The following is a 25,230-nucleotide window of genomic DNA, read 5'->3' as shown; positions in this document are numbered from 1 at the left end:
CGCCACTCTTGCCACTAGACAGGACAAACAGACAGAAACTTAACCAAGAAGCAAAGGAACTAACAGAAGTTATGACTCAATTGGGTTTAACATATATCTATAGAATATTTCATCCAAATACAAAAGAATATATCTTCTTCTCAGTGCCACATGGAATTTTTTCTAAAATCAACCACAAACTCGGCAACATAGCAAACCTCAATAGATACAAAAAATTGGAAAAACTCTGTGGATCTTATCAGACCACCAAGTTTTAAAGTTAGAATTCAACAACAACACAAATTGCAGAAAACATACAAACTCATGGAAATTGAAAAATGTGCAATTGCACCATTCTTGAGTCAAAGAAAAAATAAACAAGAAATTAAAGACTTCCTAGAACCCAATGAAAATGAAGACACAACATACCCAAACTTATGGGACACACTGAAAGGAGTGCTAAGAGGAAAGTTCATAGCACTATGTGCCCATGTGAAGAAACTGAGAATAGTTCCACTAGAGAACTAACAGCACAACTGAAAGCTCTAGATCAAAAATAAGCAAATTCACCCCAGAGATTGGAAACCAGGAAATAATCAAATTCAAGACTGAAATCAATAAAGTAGAAACAAGGAAAACAATACAAAAAAATCAATGTAACAAAGAATTGGTTCTTTGAGAAAAGCAACAAGATAGACAAAACTTTATCCAAACTGACCAAAAGGCAGAGAGAGAACATTCAAATTAACAAAATCAGAAATGAATAGGGGGACATCACAACTATCACTGAGGAAATCCAGAGAATCATCAGATCATATTTTGAAAACCTGTACTCCACAAAATTAGAAAACCTAAAAGGTAATGGACAATTTTCTGGGTAGATATCAATTACTAAAATTCAATCAAGAACAGAAAAGCAATTTAAATAGACCTATAACACTTAATGAAATAGAAGCAGTCATCAAAACTCTCCCAACCAAAAAAAAAAAAGCCTAGGGCCAGATTATTTCAGTGTAGAATTCTACCAAAATTCAAAGAAGAGTTCTTCAAACTGTTCCATACAATAGAAACAGAAGGGACAGGAGGGTCATTGTCAAATGCTTTGTATGAAACTACAATTACCTTTGTATTCAAACCACACAAAGATACAACTAAGAAAGAGAAATACAGATCAATATCTCTCATGAACATTGATACAAAAATACTCAATATAATACTGGAAGTCAAATCCAAGTACACATCAGAAAAATCATCCACCATGCTCAAGTAGGCTTCATCCCATGGATGGAAATATGGTTCAACATACAAAATTTCATCATATAAACAAACTGAAAAAGAAAAACCACATGATCATCTCACTAGATGCTGAAAAGTCTTGGACAAAATCCAAAACCTTCATGATAAAAGTCTTGGAGAGATCAGGAATAACAGGAACACACCTAAACATAATAAAAGCAATTTACAGCAAACCAACAGCCAAAATCAAACTAAATGGAGAGAAACTTGACATGATTTCTCTAAAATCAGGAACAAGACAACACTGTTTACTCTCTCCATATATCTTCAATATTGTACTCAAAAGTTATAGCTAGAGCATTAAGACAACAAAAAGAGATCAAGAGGATACAAATTGGAAAGGGAGAAGTAAATTTTTCAATTTCGAAGATGATATGATATTTTACATAAGTGACTTGAAAAACTCTATCAGGGAATTCCTACAACTGATAAACACCTTCAGTAAAGTGGCAGGATACAGGATTAACTCAAAAAATCAGTAGCCCTACTATATACAGACAATAAATGGGCTGAGAAAGAAATCAGAGAAAATTCACCCTTTACAATTGCTACAAACAGCATAAAGTAACTTGGGGTAATGCTATCCAAACAAGTGAAAGACCTGTATAGTAAGAGTCTTTAAAGAAAGAAATTAAAGAGGACAGGAGAAAATGGAAGAATCTCCCATGCTCTTTGATAGGTAGGATCAACATAGTAAAAATGGCAATCTTGTCTAAAGCAATCTATAGATTCATGCAATCCCCATAAGATACCAGAACAATTCTTCACAGACCTGGAAAGAACAATCCTCAACTTTATATGAAAACAAATCCAGGTTATCCAAACAACCCTGTATAATAATGGAACTTCCAGAAGTATCACCATCCCTGATTTCAAGCTCCATTAAATAGCTATACTCCTGAAAACAGCTTAGTACTGGCACAAAAATACACAGGTAGACCAATGGAATCAAATTGAAAACCCTGATATTAACCCACACACCTATAAACACCTAATCTTTGACAAAGAAGCTGAAACTATACAATGGAAAAAAGAAAGCATCTACAACAAATGGTGCTGGCACAACTGGCTGCTGACATGCAGGAGACAGCAGATAGATCCATGTCTATCACCATGCACAAAACTTAAGTCCAAATGGATCAAAGACCTTAACATAAATCCAGCCACACTGAACCTCTTAGAAGAGAAAGTGGGGGATACACTTGATTGAATTGATACAGGAGGCCACTTCCTGAACACTAAGAATGACAATTAATATATGGGACCTCCTGAAACTGAACAACTTCTGTAAGGCAAAGGACAGAGTCAACAAGACAAAACAGCAGCCCACAGAATGGGAAAATATATTCACTAACCCTACACCTGACAGAGGGCTGATTTCCAAGGTCTACAAAGAATTCAAGAAGCTAGTAATCAAAACACCAAATAATCCAATTAAAAAGTGGGGTGCAAACTATATAGAGAGTTCTCAATATAGGAATCTAATCTGACCAAAAGACACTTAAGAAAGTGCTCACATCCTTAACCATCAGGGAAATGCAAAACAAAACAATTCTGAAATACCATATTGCACCTGTCAGAATGTCTAAATTCAAAAACACCAACAACAGTTTATGCTGGAGAGTAACACTTCTCAACTGTTGGTGGAAGTGCAAACTTGTGCAGCCACTTTTTAAATCAGTATGGTACTTCCTCAGGAAAGTATGAATCAAGATCCAGCAATTCCACTCTTAGGCATATACTAAAGGATGCACATACATACAACAAGGACATCTGTTCAACTATGTTCATAGCAGCTTTATTTGTAATACCAGAACCTGGAAGCAACCTAGTTGCCCCTCAACTGAAGAATGGATAACGAAAATGTGATACATTTACACAATGGAGTACTACTTAGCCAAAAAACAAAAACAAAAAACAAACAAACAAAACAATGGAATCTTGAAATTCGTAGTGAAATGGATGAAACAAGAAGAAACCATTCTGAGTGAGGTAGCCCAGTCACAAAATGACAAACATGGTATGTACTCATTCATATATGGATATTAGACATAGAGTAAAGGATTACCAGCTACAATCCACACCTCCAGAGAAGCTAGTATTCAAGATTGACCCTAAGAGAGACATGTATGTTCCCCTGGAGGAGGGGAAAGGGACAAGATCTCCTGCACAAATTAGGAGCATGGGAGAAGGGGAGAGGGAATTAGGAGATAGAGAAGGGGAGAAGCGGAGAGGGTGCAGGACATGAGGGAGCATGAAGGTTAAGTCAGGGGAAGAATAGAGGAGAGCAAGAAAAGAGATACCTTAATAGAGGGAGCCATTATAGGTTTAAAGAGAAATCTGGCCCTGGGGAAATGTGCAGAGATCTACAAGGATGACCCCAACTAACAATCTAAGCAATAGTGGAGAGGCTACCTTAAATGCCCTTCTCTGATAATGAGATTGATAACTACCTTATATGCCATTGTAGAGCCTTCATCCAGTAGCTGATGGAAGCAGAAGCAGACACCCACAGCTAACCACTCAGCCGAATTCCTGGAATCCAGTTGCAGAGGGAGGAATGATGAGCAAAGGGGTCAAGACTAGGCTGGAGAAGCCCACAGAAACAGCTGATCTGAACAAGAGGGAGCTCATGGACCCCAGACTGATAGCTGGGATACCAGCACAGGACTGATCCAAATGCCCTGAGTGTGGGTGTTGGGGAGGAAGCCTCGGCAATCTATGGGGCATCTTTTAGTAGATCAGTATCTATTCCTAGTGTATGAATGGACTTTGGGAGCCCACTCCCCATAGAGGTGTACTCTCTTAGCCTAGACACAGAGGAGTGAGGTCCTAGACCCTGTCTCAAAAGATGTGACAGACTTTGATGATCCCCCACAGAAGGCCTCACCCTCCTTGGGGAGCAGAAGGGATGGGATAGGGGGTCGGTGGGGAAAATGTGAGGATGGACCAGAGAAGGAAATTGGATTGATATGTAAAATACAATTGTTTCTAATTTAAATTTAAAAATTAATAAAAAAGGAAAAATCATCTTTAGCATGCTTTCCTCTCACAAAAAAATATTAAAATCTCTAGCTAACATTCCTTTAATTAAAAATTAAGGAACTAGGTTTGTAGATCTGTGCCAGTGTGCTTGACTATTATAATGAGACCCTGGAGTTGATGGGAGAGAGAGGGCTCTGTAGAAATCAGAGGAAATATAAAGAAAGAATCGTGGCTGCATATATTGAAATGGCACTATTAATTGAGCAAAAAATGGTTAGATTTATGTAGATAGTAAGGTGAGCATCTAATATAAAAAGAATGATATCTGCCTCTTGGGAAAACTTCTTGTCTGGAATCTTCATCATCATTTACTAGTAGCTTACAGTTTCATGAAGTGCAAGACAACGTATAACAGTTTGTTTCTTGCTTTAAGGTCATTACAGTAACTATTAACAACTTCTAACATATATTTCATTCCTAAGAGAGGTCACAAGTAATTAAAATAAGACATTCAAATAAAAAGTAAAGTTGTTTAAGATAATATTAAGATAATATCAAGAAATGTTTACAGGAAATATTGGATTCTATAATAGGTCTTAAAATGATAAACAGAACTGGGACAAAATACTCCCAGAATAATGGGAAGAACTGAGGCAAAGTGCAGGGTAAATGCATAACCTACTTGGAAGCAATGAAGAGAGTTCTGCTGTGATAACTGTGTATACCCACACAGTTGACACACGTGAACAGAGAGGACCATCATTGTTGGACAGTCCCCCACATCCAGAGTCAGGAAGGCATCTCTTACAAGTTTCCTTTGTGTACACAGATTCCTTTAATGACAAAATTATATGAATTCATTAATCTAAACCACAGAGATCATAGTATTATTACTTAAGATCATTCATTTATTCTACTTCAATCATACATACCAATGATTCCACAAAATACTCTGAAAATGTAGAATTCACATTCAAGTGAAATATATGATGGAATTTTCAAAGAGTTGTATCACCCATCATGCATATCAGGTTAATTTCAAATGACAAAAATAAATTAGTTCTAAATTTTAAATACAGTAAAAAGTATTACCCATTTTAAACTAAAATTTAAAGATGACTAAATATATTAATATTTAGTGGAAGAATTATCAAAATATGTTAAACATGCCTAGCAGAAAGCAATTTTAACTTTTGTAAATGTTGCTTTTGTCATTTAGAATACAAACTAAGCATGTAAAAAAATCCAAAAAATACAAACGTTTATCTGAAACACACACATTCAAATACCATAAAGAGGCAAAGATACATGCACAGTTGTACTTGGACCAGACTGCATATTTAACATATTAACCAAGTTTCTGATATTAACAATGACACTACACTCCTCTATGAATGTACTTTAAACCATTCTCACCTAGTAAGCCAGTCTTGTAGGTAATTTCATTAGCAGATGTTTTGCAGATATATATATATATATATATGTATATATATATATATTTGTGTTCAAGTCCTCTCTTTACTGTACTGATGTGGTCCATGCATTGAATCATTCCCTATGTATTTCTCACTGCCAAATGAAATGAATCAACCCTAATCCTAGGGAATTTTGATGCACTCACTTCTTGAATCAAAACTTAAAGAGATAATGAAAACTCTCCTGAGAGTTTTGAGATTCATAGCACATTTCCCAAGGAAATAATACTTTTCATGTCATCCAAAAGTACTCCCCAGACAATCTGTATTTTTAAAAATAAAATGTAATTTAGAAACTAATCCATCTCCAGAGATTTGAATATAGATTGCTCTAAGAAGTGTCTGCTGTATTATTTAAGAAAACAGTTATTAATGAGGCTTATAAATTAATATAATTATGCATGTTCCTTATTAGGTTTATGTAGTTTCTCATAGTTCTTACACTTATTGATACATCTCAAGACTCCCAATTCAGTTATATACCTTACAAAGTTGACAATACAATTAATCTAATCAATTTATTTAGATCATAAGTTATGTGCCATATGCAGTCTTGTTCTGTGAATAGAATAGGCTGTTGAAAATATTGGGAGGTCTTTTGTTTGAAAAATGCACAGAGGAATGTGTAACTGGGAAGGAACTGGAGTGGTCCATACTGTCCCTGTAATCCTGACAAAATCTTCTGGTGAAGGATATCATATTCATCAGTCAGATGAAGATAACTCTGGAAGCCGTTTAGATGTTCACGACAAGCATATATCTTGTCTTAGGATTATTATTGTTGTCATCAAGCACCATGACCAAAAGCATCTTGGGGAAGAAAGGGTTTATTTGACTTTCATATCCTGGATTATAGTCCATTGAGAGAAGCCAAGGCAGGAACTCAACCTGAAAGTAACCTGGAGGCTATAGTTGATGAAGAGGCCATGGAGGAGTGCTTCTTACTGGCTTGTTCATCATGGTTTGTTCAGTCTGCTTTCTGACAGAATCCAGGACCACCAGTCCAGTGCTGGTACCACACACAATGGGCTGGGCCCTCTTGCATTTGTCACCAATTAAGAAAACGCTCAATAGGTCTGCTTACAGCTCTTTCTTATGGAGCCATTTTCTTAACTGAGGTTCTATCCTCTCAAATGAATGTAGCTTGTGGTAAGTTGACATGTATTAGGCAGCATCTTCTCCAAGTCTGCAGAGCATCCTTAAAGACAAAAACATATAAATTCCTTTCCATGCCTTTAAGGCAAAGATGTTCTCTATCTGAAGTTTTACCTACCGATCAGGAGAGTCTCTGAAGCTACAGCTTCAACCCTCTTCCTCATCACACTCTCTCCACACAAGACTCTCACCTGAAATGTCCAGGTAAATGAGGGACAAATTTAATTTTATAGAATGTAGTTGAAATAGAATTCTTTTAACTCCCTTTCTTTGCTTATTTTCTGTTTCTTTACCAGAATCTGTTGTTCATAGACAAGTTAAGAAATACCTTTTAACACACAGTTGTTTCCATTGGCAAGAACCTGGGTACATAAGTCAGGAAGAAATGAGTGAGAAGTATGTTAATACTTCCTGGCTGAACAGATTGTAGCTAAAACTTGTCAAACTGAAGACAGTCCAGAGAATGAATGCATAACTCAGAGTAATTTCAAAGGTCACAATTGCTAAAACCCTCTACCAAATACTTACAAACACTGATTTGTAAATTTCCTCTGTATGAAATTATGTCTTCTAAAATTTCATTTAAATGAAACCACTTCCCTTAGTATACTTCTGCTTAATCCTTCCTGTTTTTATTCAGTCACTATGTATTTAAATTTATCTATACCTTGTATTCCTGGCATTTATTTAATAGTTAATGATCCCCCTATATTATTATATTGTCTATGTTTTGTCTTTTACCTCTTAAAGATGGTAACTAATCATGTCCATTATGAATAAAGCTTCTTGTCAATACTATAGAGATGGTTTTAGGAACATGCATTCTTGGAATATTGTTAACTAACAAGGACATGGTTTTTGTTTGTACAGAGAGGCTCCATTTGCATCAATAAGAAAGTAATAAGTTGTTATCAGGAGTGACTATGTCATTTGGCATTACAAAGGAGTTATGGTTTGAAACACTTTCTATATAGCCATGTGCTCAAACCTTGGTACCCAGCTTGTGCTTCTATATGTGGCAGTTCTGGAAACATAAGAAGATAAGAACCATCCATCCGTTAGGACAGGTCCTTGAAGGTGTCTATGTCTGGTAAATCTCTGTGTATTTCTCTACTTCCTGTCCATCATGAAACTCTTCTACCTTACAATCCTGCCCCCATGACATTATGATCAAATGCATGAAACAGGTGATCATGGACTGAAATAAATGATAATAACTTTAAGTCATTTCTGTTTTGATGTTTATTCACAGCAATAAAAAGCAGAGTTTCTGATTGGCACCAAAGATTTAGGGTTGTTGCTGTTTGATTCTTAGGACTAAGAAGGAATAGAAAGATAGGAAAAAATCTTGAGGACAAGAGAAGGGAGAAATAAACCTCTTACTCTGAAAACTTACTGAAGCTTTGGACAGTATGAGACCTGGAATTCTAGCACAATTAGTAAGTGTTTCAGGATTATGTCCCTTCTTAGTCCTGTGCCTGCAGTTTGCTATGAATTTTACCTAATTATAAGGAAAGGACCTGTGATAAATCCCATGTGCCACCGTAGTGCCTTCTGGTTTTACTTTATCATTTTATGAAGCATGGAAGGTATCTCCAGCGGTAATTCACACATCATTCTTATCAGCCTTTTGAGATGGAACTTAAATTTCATCAATCATATGGCTAATGGTAAGATTTGCTTGCTCTCTAATACCTACTTGAGTATCTTCTATTAGCACAAATTTTATACTATCTTCTGGCAGCTTCTTACTCCTCATGCTTAAGCCTACATTTAAATACCTGTAATAACATTTCCACCTCTGCTTTATGATACTAACTAGTTGTAAAAGCTTTTTCACCATGAAGCCACAAATCTAGATTAGATCTTAAAAGTTCCCTTAACATCTAAGGAAAATGTTCCAGCTAAAGAAGATGGCTACATAAAACTGTGTCCCTAGTGCCTTGCTCAACCTTGATTCAGCAGGGAGAGTTTTGAGCATGCCTCAACTGAATGCACTGGGTTTTTCTGAATCACCATGGGAGGACTTAATCTTTGTGAAGAATGGTTGGAGGACAGGTTGGGTGTAGGTTGGGGAGAATCCTGTGGTTTGTTTGTTAAATGAATTAAAAAAAATAAAAATAAAAAGAACTGTCTCCAATCTATTGACAGTTTTGGGTTATAGGTAGAATTTGGAAGACTTTGGAGACAAGATATAAAATAAAGCCTAAAATTCTATGAGCATAAATCAAAGAGTGATTCTGGTGGTATCTTAAGTTAGTATAATGTTGAGATGATTAGAATACCAAAGAGTACCCTAGAAAGCAAATATGGTGTGGAATTGGGGTATATGTAGATATTAGCTGTTAAATCAATGATAACCAAGCTTGAATCCATAAAACTGCAGAGATTTGTTATAGTGTGAGGGATTGGGAGTGGGACCCAATAGATATCACTAGGAAAGGGAAATTAAAGAGGTAGTTATAGATGGATACAGTAGGAGAACTGCAATGGGAGGATCATCTGCATAGGAAGAGATGAAAAAGTGAAGGAATATGGAGAGTGACGACTGAAATTAAAGGCTATTTGGTGGGTAGATTCATAACATATATACATATGACAGTGATATAAGTGAAATTGCCAACTAATGAGGGAGACAGAACCCCAAGTGGACATCTCTTGTTACCAAATGAAGCTTCCAGTTCTTGGTTTAGGTTTAGGTTATTCTAATTGATTTCTTGGTCAAGGCATCACTTGGGAGCCCTCAAACAAGCCAGGATTGTTTGTTGCCAAGACTGTAGGTTGCTCTTTACAACTGAAAGCAAGGCTCTATTGATGAAGACAATGCCTACACAACTCATTGAACATGGAAAAGCTGATATGGTGCCTATATACAGATTTTACACCTAAGTGCTTGTGTCTTTGTGATACAGTTAGGTACTCTGCACACTACCAAAGGAGAAACATACACACCAACCCACCAAACCCTTTAATCTACAATGGTGTTCTGCCTGCACTCTTTTTTTATTATTTATTTGGGTACTTAGTGAGATGATGAGACTATAGAAATGTGTAAGTTTAAAGTTAACTGCAAATATTCAGTTAATTCCTGATAAGTATAAAACCCATTGCTGATTATAAATACTTCAAAAGGTTGAGGGTAGAGGAGCTTGACCAGACTCTATTAAGAGGATCTGTACTGAGAAAACTGAAGATTGGCACTTTCAAAACTAGCCAATATGATCTGGATAAAGAGAACTGTGTTCTATATTCATGAAGAGCTTGGTTGATTTATGTTAGAATTATTTCCAGTACGTTGTGATGGACAAGTTGAAGATCAAAGGCAGAAAGACTGTTTATGAGTGCACTGATAAATTTGACTACTGTTTGTCTCAACACTTATTTGGCATCTATTACCAGGAAACAGATGTTATGTTCTTCCCTCCCTTTGAGTTCAAAAAAAGAAGGACTAACAGATATGGGAAATGTTGATGGCTATAGGGAGTTTGATACTTTGTGAAGTCTCACACAACTTGAGAACCGTTAAATTTAAAGACTAAAACCTTCAGTGTTTACAAGTGAATTATTCACAAACTCGAGATTTTTTTCAAGTAAGTAGAAAATTACTTCTACCAATCATTTCCCATTATGGCTTAGTATTGGAGTTTATTTTTAAATAACTCAAGTAGCCTAGAAAGTGAAGAGAAAATATATGTCTTGTAAGCAGTTGAACAGAGTGACTATCTATGACTTTGACTAAGTTATTGAAAATTGCTTTTGATATAAGGGAAAATAAGGTATCACAGATTACTGTAAGAGGTTGAGAGTTAATATAAAGATCAGTTTAACAGAAAATTTTATATTTAGAAACATTAATAATTTTACATAGTTAAATTTGACAACTTATGACATTAGTAAACATGTTCACGTACTAATCTGAACTATTCTGGTGTAATTTTCACTTGATTCCAAGAGTTTTGTATGAGTGTTTTTAGGGAAGTTATAACCTCTAAATTAGAAATCTTCATGCATGAAAAGTTCAGTTGTAATTCAAAGCAAGCACAATAGGAAAATTTAGACAGTACTTATTTGACATGTCATTATTCATGGCCAAACAAAATCTTCATAAAATACTGCAGTTTGATAGAGGCATCATGCACAAAAATAGCACAAAACCTAATTTGAATATGCCCAGTGCCCTAGGAATATTTCTATAGATGCATAGATTTAACCTTATCACTTTAGTTTGTACAATTTATATCCATCTTTTTGGACATGGAAAATTATACTTATTTTGAGATATATTAGAACAAACTTCCATGAAATACTTTTATATCAAAATTCTACTAGTACAAAAATTTATATAAGGTCTCCAGCTAATCTTTCTGTAAATCTAATCTTAGTCACAGGTAAACATTTATAGAGCAAATATTTATTATAGCAAATATCCATTGTTGTATTTTTGAGATTATAATGTAATTACATCATTTTCAATTTTTCCTTCCCTCCAAGCCCTGCCATACACCCCCTTGACTCCTTTTCAAATTCATAGTCTCTTTTCATTAATTATTATTAAATGCCTATGTGTATAAGCACATACATATGTATACCTAAAAACAACCTACTTAGTCTGTATCATGTTATTTATATATATGTTTTTATGACTCACTATTTAGCATTTGGTAACCTATCTATGTGGTCTTTCTGGGAAAAATCATTTCTCCTACTCTCAATATTTCTGTAGATCTTTGTGCAGGATTTAGGCCTCCTGGGATTTCTTCCATCTGCTTTATGATATCTTTCACTATGAGATTGTGTCTCTTCATAATGTCAGATATTATACCCATTAAATCTTGCCAATATGAGCACATTAACTTTTTAGGGAAAGTTTTGTTTTCCCTTTGGGCCACACTGAAACATGTCACATGTCATACATTCTGCTTTTCACATGGTCAATCATAAGAATGATTTAAAAAACATATTTGACCACTTAAATTCAGAAGAATGAATTCTAGTAGACCCTACAATGCTCAAAACTTATTTGTAATAATCTTATATCTTTGGAATGTTGTCAAAGACTGCACACTTTTTTATGTAGTAAGTATCCCAGGCCCAGAGAGGAACTGCTATAAACTTTTTTAACAGTGTGCAAGAGGTTCATAAGAATTAAAATGACGCCGGGCATTGGTGGCGCACGCCTTTAATCCCAGCACTCGGGAGGCAGAGGCAGGCGGATCTCTGTGAGTTCAAGACCAGCCTGGACTACCAAGTGAGTTCCAGGACAGCCTCCAAAGCCACAGAGAAACCCTGTCTCGAAAAACCAAAAAAAAAAAAAAGAATTAAAATGACAATTAATAAGTTATTTATTTTCCACTTTTGTCATAATCAGATTATCCACAATCTTTGTGTTTTTATTCAGAAATGAATATAACACCTATTTACAAAGATGTGAGGATAAAATTCAGATATTTCAAGAAGCCTAGCAAATCATGAGTGTTGTGACAAATTCAAACACTGCTTAAGAAAACTGGAATTTACATTCTTTAACATGCCATGATCTCATATAATATATAAGCATCTGTACAAAATATACAAAAAACTGAGCACCTGGAACAACACAGAAGAACTGGAATTTCTGAAGTCACTTTGTTTCTAAGAGAATTCTGAAAGACATAAAAATAAAAAGGCATGTAAATATATTTTTATAATTTAAAGAGTACTTTATTTTTTCTGTAATCAAAACCACATAAACCACATGAAACCTTACATGTTTAATATAGTGTGTCACCCATGTACAATTGGAAAAATAAATTTAATATTTTGAGAGCAACATGACTATTAATTTCTGTACAATGCCAACTCAACATGGTAAAACTGGGATACTACATTCCAAACATGGTAAGAGTTAGAATTTGGGCATAACTGGGGACACATAAGCTCTTTAATTAAGTAAAGCATTGTATGACTTTAAATACACATGGAAGAGCTTGGCGATGCACTCCACTCCTCGTGTTGACATTATAAATCAACGTGAAACACAGTTAAGCTGACAATTCACTGAAAAAGCCTACATCTTTTTGTCATAGTCTTAACAGCATCTTTTACTTGTTTGTTTCTAAGTGTATAAATGAAGGGATTCAGCATGGGTGCAAGTGAAGTGCTGAGCAGAGCTATCCCTTTATTTAAAGCAACTCTTTCCTTTGCAGATGGCTTCACATACATGAAGATGCAGCTGCCGTAAGAAATGGACACCACAACCATGTGTGAAGAACATGTAGAAAAGGCTTTCTTTCTCTGTTGAGAAGACGGGATTCTCAGAATAGTTCTGATGATGTGTGTGTAGGAAAGGCTCACTAACACCAGTGTAACCAGGAGTGTCAAAATGGCAGAAAGAAGCGCCATCAATTCTATTACATGCGTGTCTGTGCAAGACAGCTGAAGTATGGGGAAAACATCACAGAAAAAATGATCTACAGTGTTTGTTGCACAGAAATCAAGCTGGAGCCCCAAGATGACAGGAGGAAAAATTATCAGGAAACCTGACAACCAGGAAGCAAAGACCAGCAAGTTGCAAACTTTGCTGCTCATGATGGTCATGTAGTGCAGGGGTTTGCAGATGGCCACGTAGCGGTCATAGGACATGGCTGCCAGAAGAAAAAACTCCGTTGCCCCCAAGAGAATAGTGAAAAATAGTTGTGCTGCACAGTCATTATATGAAATAGTTTTATCCCCCGTGGCCATACTAACAAGGAATTTGGGGATACAGACACTTGTGAATGAAATTTCTAACAATGAGAAATTCCGTAAAAAGAAATACATGGGTGTCTTGAGATGAGAATCCAGTAGCGTGAGTGTGATGATGGTTAGGTTCCCAGTAACACTGAGCATGTATGTGAGAAAGAGAAGCACAAAAGTGATCACTTGCAGTTGTAGATCATCTGTTAATCCAAGAAGAATGAATACTGTCACCGATGTGTGGTTCTTCATAGCTAATTTCCAATTGGCCAAAAAGGGAAAGAAAATTAAGAATGAAGAGAAAATATCTGAACAACATTAGTGAAAATCTTTAAAGAATACAAGTATTCACACTTAAACAACCCTCAACAGGCGCTATTCTCCAGTAGTAGCCTATATAATTTTTCACATATATTTTTTTACTTGATATCTCACTAAATAAGTTCCAGGTTTTTGTTGTTGTTGTTATTCAGTTTACTAAAAGTTCATAAAGTTAAATATTACAGATGAATAATATAGACAAAGTTATTTACGTATAAAATCAAATACACACAAAATTATCATAATATTTAAACTTGTATTTCTGTATTATACTTGGGTCCTTTTCAACATATTGATCTTATATTACATTGTTGGTGGCAATGTGGTGACCCATTCCTCATCGTTCAACAAAAAAGGCTGCATTAATGACAGTTTTTCTATAGACTGTCAATTTTTGTGTAAGATTTAATCATCGAAATATAAAGGAAACACATGGTGAACTTTACATTTTTAGCTGAGATCAAGTTGAATTTTAATAACCTCATGAAGCTTCTGAAAGCCCTGTGCTCTGTATCTTCATGATGATTTTTTCTTCTGCCTTCTGGCTTGTCCTGAACTTGAGCTCACTTGAATTTTTTCTGCGACATCCTCATATTTTTATAATATGAATGCTATGTTTTACAGTTTTCCTATTAGTATTGATTTTGATGACAAACCAAAATTGTAAGTAACTCATTTACCTTGATTGATCTCTTTTTTTCTGATATCATATCCTGATAAGTAGAGAGCATATTTTCATTTTCAGTGTTTGTATTTATTACATAGCATGATTTTCTGAATATTCACAGTGACAAAGAAAGGCTGTACAACACAAGATAAAATGTTGGTTATCTCCAGTAGCTTTGTTAGTGTCATTCATAGTTTTGCCTGCCGATCCTACTCATAGTGTGTCTCTTCCCTTCTCTGTTAGTCTCAATCCTCCTCAATTTTCCTCTTTATTTAGAATAACAACATTGGAAATCATGATAACTTTCTGAGTTATTTTCTTTTACTTCTTCTTTCCAGAAATGCTTGGTTATTCATGTTTATCATCTGAAAAAAAACAACTACAAATGCTTCTAAAATTTTTAGATAATATGACAAATTGAATTATAACATTTTTATATTTTGGAAATACCAACAGCTCTAGTGTGAAAATTATAGATCTAGGAATTTTAAAAGATTACTAGATATTCTCACTTTACTACTTCATAACTTTGTGCCCTTTTGTTTCTTCATTTTGTCATATTCTAAAAGTATATGAATATCCATATCCTAAACATATGAATATAATGCTTATTATATTTGTACACATGAGTGAGTCATTCTGAACTTCAAAGTCACGATGTATCTTAAAGGTCAAAGACATAAAAAAAAACTTCATTCTGTGAAAAGTGTGGTGGTAAAGTTCAGAAATAGTCTACACTCCAGTGGAAAACCACACAACCAGTACAAATTGACCTTCATATAGAAAAGACACAAAAAAATGAGTGAGAAAGGAAGAGGGGTGGATCTGGGAAGAGCTTGGGAAGTGAAAGTGAATATGACCAAATCTTATTATATGAAGTCCTCAAAGAACCATGAAAAACACATCAAAAGAGCATTTAACTTCTTTTTAGTCCCAATCAGTACACCCATCTGTTGATATGCGTGTGAGAATGAAGAATAGACAAAAGTCTGAAAACAGCAAGATTTGGCAAGGTTGCAAAGTAACCCCGCCCCTCCCTGCCCCTTCTCTCTTTGTCTCTCTCTTTCAATCTCACTGAATATGGCCACTTTGGGAAAACTCTTCATGTCTATCACAGACCAAGAGTAATGCATACTTTGACTTAGCAGTTGCACTCCTGTCATGCTGTCAATGGCGATGAATACTTATGTCTACCAACAGCTATGGGCAAGACAATTGTTTAAGCCAATGTAACATTTTAGCAATAAAATAATTATGTTTAGGTCTTAACTTGAATTATAACATAAAAGCAAGAATGTACAATTTACTGCTATCAACAGCTATATCACACATATAACAGTCAGCCTTTCATTCTATTCTGTGTCCAAAGCCACATACAAATGTAGTCAATAGCAGGTAGATGTTTATGGCAACCCGAGAGAATTCAGGCAGAAGGAAGATAAGAAGTCATCAATGACATACCAGACAAAAGTGATAATAGTTAATATACAATGTTAAAGTGTGTGCTGCTTTTCTTGCATGATCTTTTCACTTTTATTTTCTTAAAGAAAAATGAGATGGTTTTCTTTGTGTCTGGAGTTTAGCTTAAATGTGAATTTAAATAATAAAGAGCTATTATAAACTATTTAGCAACGTTAGTGTGCTTCTTAATCCCATAACAAAGTATTTGCTAGTTGACAGTAAAATAGTAATAACTATCACCGTGTCCTCTGTGTATTGTTGGCTGGTTAGGAAATTCATCAGTAAGATAAGAGATCCTTTCAGAATATGAAAGTGTGTACAATTTTAAACTTACATAATTAGTAAATTGCTTGAAAAAAAAGCTTCTCAAATTCACAATGAACCTTTTCCCTGCCATATGTTAACATTTACAACCATCATGTATAATAGAAGCATATGAATTACAATTATCAGGCAAAAAGCACTCATTTGATAACAATTATATTTACACTTTGAAGAGTATCTATCAGAAACATGATTGGTTAAAAATGTATCAGGTCTCATAGTGCAATTGCTGTCTATAGTATAACTTTAAAAAGTATACATGTACAGTATAAAATTAATTCCAGTTGTACATTATGCTATTTCAATGATCATAACTAATTTTTTGTTTGGTTTGTAACTACTTAACAAGACTAAAACAAAGACATATTTTCCAAACCTTAGCTCTGTGGTAAATTCATCTTCAATCATCCCAGAATAGAGACATTTTCTGGGTACTTCATATCCAGTGTATTGTAGATTGTTTTAGCACATCTTCTTGTCTTGACTTCTTATCCAAAATTGCCACAATATCAGACATACACACATTCAGGATGTTCAATCCAAAAGTTTCAGCATGACAGAAAGTCTCTATAGTGGAATTTTGCCTTGCTAGTGAACTTGTATTCGTGGCCATACCCTAGTCTCATCAACTCTCACCTTGCATGATTTCTTATTGAAGAAGAATTCCTTTTAAAACTGGGACATAAACTACTTGATTATTCATAAAGTATATTTTGTTTAATGGAAAAGAAGGTAACAGAAAGTTTATACTTCCTTTTGTCTAGCCAATATGAATGGGTATTAGCTTGTTTGGTAGATTTTTAAGATCGCAGGAACTGTAATATTTTTGTACACTGAATCATTTGTCTCAAGAGGCTTCAAAGGCTTAAAAATAAACATGAGAAGAAAGCAATTCCATGGAGACTATTGTGTTAGCATGTTAAATATATTAAAAGTTTTATTGAGGGAAGGAGGCTTATAATCCATAATCATGTTTGAGTAGCTTTATGTTATAAACATAACTTTAGCCCAGCTCCTCTCACACTTCCCCACAAAAATATATTTCAAACAAGAAAAATGAAACATAATAATGAATAGTATGGAAATATGAAAAGGAATTACTTAAACTTTGAGTTACAACGCATTGAGTAAACAGCTCATATTTTGCCTCCATAGTTAAGCCTTTGAGGTGACCACAATTGACTTAGGGAATCAGATGCAATATCTAGAAAACCAAGGCATGTCAGCACTGACAATGAAAAAGGAGAGTGAATACCCTATTTTTTATCAGAGGGCCTTTATCCAGTAACTGGTGGAAGCAGATGCAGTGAGCTGGGCCAAGCTCTGGGAGTCCTCCTGAAGAAAGGGAAGAGGGATTGTAGGAGCCAGGAGCAGCTAGGTCCTGATGAAGGAACCCACAGAGACAGTTGACCTGAGCTCAAGGGAGCCCATGGATTCTGTACCAACAGTTAGAGAGCCTGCTTGCGACTGATCTAGGTCCTCTGCATGTGTGTGACAGTTGTGTAGCTTTGTCTTTTTGTAAGGCTCCCAGCAGTGATATCAGGACCTGTCCCTGGCACTTAGCTGGCTTCCGGGAACTTGTTCCAATGCTGGATTACCTTGACCAGCCTCAACTTGATGTGCCATGTTTTCTTCAAGTCCATGGGAGGCCTGTCCCTTTCTGAATGGAGACAGACGATAGCGGATGGGGAGGGTAAGTAGATGGGAAGCAGGGAAGGAGTGGAGGGGATTAGAGGGAGAGGGAGTAGAAATTGCAGTAGGGGAAACTGTATTCTCTATGTAAAATAAATGACAGAAATGTTATTCAAATAAAATCAAACAAACAAATGCGTAAAAAACAGTGGATAAAGATGACACTGTCCATTGAGCAGCAATTCCAGAATGTCAGTAATGTGTGAAATAAATCACAACTCTTCTTTAACTTCACGTAAATTACCAATACTTAAATGGATTAGGACTGTAGTTCAGTTGTAGATTTCTTGCATATTAGAGCAGGCTGGATTTGATACCCAGTACTAAAAAAATATTTTAGAAAAGAACAAAAATTAGTAAAATAAATGTATCTAACTCTGGAAGCATTTGACAAAGCAATGAAATGAAGTATATTTTATTAATTATATTTGTTCTTGATAATTTCATATATGCATATGATATACATTGATTATTCTCATCTCTATCCTGTCATATATCCCTCCCATCCATGTCTATCCTTCTTCCCCAATATAAATGTGTTTCATATATTCATGTTTGAATTGTTTTGTTGTCTATATGACTATAAGCTTAGAATCTGGTGTGCTTAAAAATGAGTATATAACTAAAGACAATGGCACTCCTCTGTCATAGTTTATCCATAGATACTAGTTCAGATGAGTAGGAATTCATGATATTCTTCCCCATATGTGACCAAAAGTTTAAATTAAATATCTGACCTTAATTACAATACTCCAAATTTCATATCAGAGCACAGCTCTCATTTCACAACTAAATAAAATATTCTTCAATTTACATTTGGTACATGTCCCTAACTTACAAATAGTGAATATGTACCACGCAGTAGATTACTCATAACTCTAGTAATTATGCATGTGAAAAATGATTAAATACAAATTTTCAAAATATTATTTATATAGATGTACTGTTACATTTAAGCGTACATTTTCCAGTTTAAGAAGTCAAAGTTTCCTGAATTACCAATGAAAATGAGCAGCCCTTTGCTCCAGCCCTTATCAAAAATAAATCCTGCCACTAAAGAATTCACCATTAAAAGAAATCTTAAAAAAAGAATAGAAGGAGAAGAAAACCACCTCAAAGGGGCAGAAAACATATTCAACAAAATCATAGAAGAAAACTTTCCCAACCTTAAGAAAGACATGCCAATGAAGGTACAAGAAGCTTACAGAACACCAAATAGAGTGGATAACAAAAAAGTCGCCTTGCCACATAATAATCAAGACCCAAAATATACAGAATAAAGAAAGAATATTAAGAGCAGCTAAGGAAAAAGGCCAAGTAACATATAAAGGTAGACCTATCAGAATCACACCTGACTTCTCCATGGTCAGGTCCATGGTCTGAAAGCCAGAAGGTCCTGGATAGATATTCTACCAACACTAAGAGACTATGGATGCCAGCCCAGACTATACCCGGCAAAGCTCTCAATCACTATAGATGGAAAAAACAAGACATTCCATGACAAAACTAGATACAAGCAATACGTATCCACTAACCCAGCCCTACAGAAAGTTTTGGGAAAACTCCAACCCAAGGAAGTTAACTACAACCAGAAAAACATAGGCATTAGAGACTCCCTCTCTACCAACAGCCAAAAGAACAAAGGGGTGAAATTTCACACATATTTCCAACAACAACAACCATTGCAAATCGAAGAAGAATGAGCAATCAATGGATATTAATATCCCTCAACATTAATGGCCTTAACTCACCCATAAAAAGACACAGGCTAGCAGAATGGATTTGATGACAGAACCCATCCTTCTACTACATACAAGAAACACAACTCACCCTCAAAGACAGATATTACCTGAGAGTTAAAGGTTGGGAAAAAATTTTCCAATCAAATGGACCCAAGAAACAAGCAGGGGTAGCAATCCTAATATCTAACAAACTAGACTTTAAAATAAAATCAATCAAAAGAGATGAAGGAGGTCATTACATACTCATCACAGGTGAAATCCACCAAGATGAAGTGTCTATCCTGAACATCGATGCCCCAAATACAAAGTCATCCACATTCGTAAAAGAAACATTACTAAAACTTAAATCACATAAGAAGCCCCACACACTTATAGGGGAGATTTCAACACACCACTCTCACCAATAGAGAGGAATACCAGACAGAAACTCAACAAAGAAGCAAAGGGTCTAATAGAAGCAATGACCCAACTGGGATTAACAGACATCTATAGAACATTTCATCCACATAAAAAAGAATATACCTTCTTCTCACCACCACATGGAACATTCTCAGAAATCGACCACATACTTGGCAACATATCCAACCTCAGCAGCATCAAAAAAAAACCTGGAATAACTCCATGCATCTTATCAGACCACCATGCTTTAAAATTAGAATTGAACAACACAAATTGCAGAAAACCTACAAACTCGTGGAAATTGAATAAGGCACAACTGCACCATTCCTGAGTCAAAGAAGAATAAAAAAAGAAATTAAAGACTTCCTAGAACTCGAGAAAGAAAACACAACATACTCAAACCTATGGGACACTTTGAAAGCAGTGCTACGGGGGAAGGTCATAGCACTAAGTGCCCACATAAAGCAACTAGAGAATAGTTATACTAGAGAATTAACAGCACAGCTGAAAGCTCTAGAACATGAAGAAGCAAACTCCCGCAAGAGGAGTAGATGACAGGAAATAATCAAATTGAGGGCTGAAATCAATGAAGTGGAAACTAGGAAAACAATACAAAGAATCAATGGAACAAAGAGTTGGTTCTTTGAGAAAATCAACAAGATAGACAAACCTTTGTACAAACTTACCAAACAACAGAGAGTGAACATGCAAATTAACAAAATCAGAAATGAAAAGTAGGACATAACAACGGACTCTAAGGAAATTCAGAGAATCATCAGGTCATACTTTGAAAACCTGTACTCCACAAAATTTGAAAATGTAAAGGAAATGGACAACTTCCTGGATAGCTATCACTTGCCAAAATTAAATCAAGAACAGATAAGCAATTTAAATAGACCTATAACCCTTATAGAAATAGAAGCAGTCATCAAAAGTCTCCCAACCAAAAAAACCCCAGGTCTAGATGGCCTCAGTGCAGAATTCTACCAGAAATTCAAAGAACAGCTTGTACCAGTTCTTCTCAAAGTATTCCACGAAAATAGAAGCAGAAGGGTCTTTGCCAAACTCTTTCTATGAGGCTTCAATAATCTTGATCCCCAAGCCACACAAAGACACAACTAAGAAAGAGAACATCAGACCAATATCCCTCATGAACACTGATGCAAAAATACACAATAAAATACTGGCAAATTGGATCCAAGAACACATCAAAACAATCATTCACCACGATCAAGTACGTTTTATCCCAGGGATGCAGGGATGGTTCAACATACGAAAATCCATCAACGTAATCTACCATATAAACAACCTGAAAAACAAAAATCACATGATCATCTCACTAGATGCTGAAAAAGTCTTTGACAAAATCCAACACCCCTTCATGATAAAGGTCTTGGAGAGATCTCAGATAACAGGAACATACTTAAACATAATAAAAACTATATACAGTAAACCAACAGTTAACATCAAAATAAATGGACAGAAACCCATCTCAATTCCTCTAAAATCAGGAATAAAGCAAGGCTGTCCACTCTCTCCATACCTTTTCAACATTTTACTTGAAGTTCTAGCCATTGCCATACGAAAACAAAAGGGGATCAAGGGGAAACAAATTGGGAAGGAAGAGGTCAAACTTTCACTGTTTGCAGATGATATGATAGTTTACATAAATTACCCAAAGAACTCTACCAGGGAAATCTTACAGCTGATTAACACCTTCAGCAAAGTGGCAGGCTACAAGATCAACTCAAGAAAATCAGTAGCCCTACTATACACAGATGATAAAAGGGCTGAGAAAGAAATCAGAGAAACATCAGCTTTTACAATTGCCACAAACAACATTAAATACCTTGGGGTAACGCTAACCAAACAAGTGAAAGACCTGTATCGCAAGAACTTTGAATCTTTAAAGAAACAAACTAAAGAAGCCCTCAGAAAATGGAAAGATCTCCCATGGTCTTGGATAGGTAGGATCAATGTAGCAAAAATGGCAATCCTGCCAAAAGCAATCTACAGATTCAATGCAATCCCCATTAAAATCCTAGCACAATTCTTCACAGACCTTGAAAGAACAATAATCAATTTTGTATGGAAAAACAAAAGGCCCAGGATAGCCAAAACAACCCTGTTCAACAAGGCAACGACTGGAGGCATCACCATCCCTGATTTCAAGCTCTATTATAGAGCTATAGTCCTGAAAACAGCTTGGTATTGGCACAAAAACAGACAGGTCGACAAATGGAATTGAATTGAAAACCCTGATATTAACCCACACACATGTGAACATCTGATCTTTGACAAAGAAGCTAAAAATATACAATGGAATAAAGAAAGCATCTTCAACAAATGATTCTGGCATAACTGGAGTCTGGCATGTAGAAGAATGCGGATCGATCCATGTTTATCGCCATGCACAAAACTTAAATCCAAATGGATCAAAGACCTCAACATAAATCCAGCCACACTGAACCTCTTAGAAGAGAAAGTGGGTGTTACCCTTGAATGAATTGGTACAGGAGACAGCTTCCAGAATGTAACACCAGTAGCATAGACAGTGAGACCAACCATTTATAAATGGGACCTCCTGAAACTGAGAAGCTTCTGTACAACAAAGGACACAGTCAATAAGACAAAAAAGCAGCCTACAGAATGGGAGAAAATATTCACTAACCCCACATCTGACAGAGGGTTGTTCTCCAAAATTTACAAAGAACTCAAGAAGCAAGTCTCCAAAACACCAAAGAATCCAATTAAAAATGGGCTGCAGAAATAAATAGAGAATTTTCAATGGAGGAGTCTAAAATTGCTGAGAGGCACTTGAGAAAGTGTTCAACATCCTTAGCCATCTGGGAAATGCAAATCAAAACAACTCTGAGATACCATCTCACTCCTGTCAGAAGGGCTAAAATAAAAAACACCAATGACAATTTATGCTGGAGATGATGTGGTGAAAGGGGAACACTCCTCCATTGCTGGTGGGAGTGCCAACTGGTTTAGCCACTTTGGAAATCTGTATGGAGATTCCTCAGAAAAATGGGAATAAACCTACCACAAGACCCAGCAACTCCACTCTTAGGCATATATCTAAAAGTTGCCCATTCATACAACAAGGATGTATGTTCCACTATGTTCATAGCAACATTATTTGTAATAGCCAGAACTTGGAAGCAACCTAGATGCCCCTCAACCGAAGAGTGGATAGAGAAAATGTTTTACATTTACACAATGGAGTACGATTCCCCAGAAAAAAAAAACAATGGAATCCTGATATTTGCAGGCAAATGGATGACACTAGAAGAAACAATCCTGAGCGAGGTAACCAGTCACAAAAAGAGAAACATGGCATGTATTCTCTCATATATGGATTTTAGACATAGATCTGGGGAGTGCCAGCCTACAATCCCATAGCCAGAGAGTCTGGGAAACAGAAACTTCATTTAGTGGCTGATGGAAGAAGAGGCAGACTCCCACGGCTAAGTACTGAGCTGTACTCAAGACAGCCAGTAACAGAAAGGGAGGACTGATGACCAAAGGAGTTAAGACTGGGCTGGTTTAACCTAACAAGGGTTAAGTCTTGAATCCCAGACTGATGCCTGGGAATCCAACATCAAGACCCCCTGAATGGGGGTGTCAGTGAGGAGGCCGAGGTAATCTATTGAACCTTGGGCAGTAGATCAGTATTCATCCCGAGTATACACATGGACTTTGGACCCCCATCCAACAATGTGAGATGAACTCTCACCCTGAACTCTTGGGGGGAGGGTCTAGGCCCTGCTCTGGATGAAATGACAATCTGTGGACACCCCCATGGAGGGCCTCACCCTCCCTGGGGAAATGAGGGGATAATGGGGGAGTTGGGGGGATGGCACGGGAGGAGGGGAGGGAAAGGGAGAGGGACCTGGAACTGACTTGTGAACCAACCATGTTTCTAATCTAAATTTAAACTTAAAAATAAAAAAAATTTAATAATAAAAAAAGAATTTACCATTAGTAGATTTCACTCCTTTATGCCCATTACAATTTCTTATTTGATATATTAGCTTACATATCAGTTCTTGGCTTAGAATATGTGAGATGAGAAATTGATATTATTATCGTTTTGGCCACCTATAGAATATGTTCTTCCCTGTTCAAATATATTGCTTTGTTGTTGATACTTACCTACTTATGAATTTATCTTTAATAATAGTTCTTGAGATTTCATCAATGTATGTGATCACATTCACCCACAAAATCCTCTTAGATCCAGTCCACTTTCTACTGCCTTCCCCAAAACTCATGTCCTCTTTTTTTAAATAATTTTTCTTTTTTTTCCCTCTCCCTCTCCTCTTCCCGCACTCCCCTTCCCCCCTTCCCTCCTACCCTATTGCCAAATCCTTCCACATAGGGGATATCTAGAGTCTGTCATTTTACTCTTGGTAGGGTCAAGGCACTCCCCTATGAGTCCAGGCTGAGAGAGCATCTCTCTTTGTGCTATAGGCACATGAAGACAGTTTGTATACCAGGGATAGACACTGATCCACAGCTCAAGGCCCCATAGGTTGCCCAGGCCTTCTCACTGACACTCACATTTGGGGGGTCCAGATCAGTCCCATGCTGGCCTCCCCACTGTCGGTCTGGGGTCCAAGAGCACTCCCCTGTTCAGATCAGCTGTCTCTGCTGGTTTTGCCAGCCCATTCTTTGCCAATTTGCTCATCACTCCTCTCTCTCTGTCACTGGGTTCCTTGGGTTCAGTTCAGTGATTAGTTGTGTGTTTGCCTCTGCTTCCATCAGTCACAGGATGAAGGCTCCCGGATGGTTATAGACATCAAGTTCATTATCAGGAATGGGCATTCGAGGTGGTCCCTCCACTATTGCTTAGCTTGCCAATTGATGTTATACCTTTAGATCACTCGAGGTCACTCTGGTGTCTGATCTGTCTTCGATCCTATGATTCCCTCTTCCCCCTATTCTACCCCCACCCCCTCAACTTCCTGTTCCCCCATGACCAACTCCCTTCCTCTTTACCCCCTCTATTCTT

The 25,230-nt window shown here is 36.3% G+C and overlaps 1 protein-coding gene across 1 annotated transcript; it reads right to left on the bottom strand.

Moving 5' to 3' along the window:
• Positions 1–12,923: 12,923 nt before the first annotated feature.
• LOC101836913 (olfactory receptor 6C74) lies at positions 12,924–13,856 on the bottom strand. Its single transcript, XM_005079673.1, has one exon. It carries the CDS (start codon positions 13,854–13,856, stop codon positions 12,924–12,926), a length of 933 nt encoding a protein of 310 aa, XP_005079730.1.
• Positions 13,857–25,230: the final 11,374 nt, after the last annotated feature.

Source organism: Mesocricetus auratus, unplaced genomic scaffold (assembly GCF_017639785.1).
Source record: "Mesocricetus auratus isolate SY011 unplaced genomic scaffold, BCM_Maur_2.0 Super-Scaffold_100011, whole genome shotgun sequence".
In the NCBI taxonomy this organism is placed as follows: domain Eukaryota; kingdom Metazoa; phylum Chordata; class Mammalia; order Rodentia; family Cricetidae; genus Mesocricetus; species Mesocricetus auratus.
This window is presented reverse-complemented; position numbering and strand designations above follow the sequence as displayed.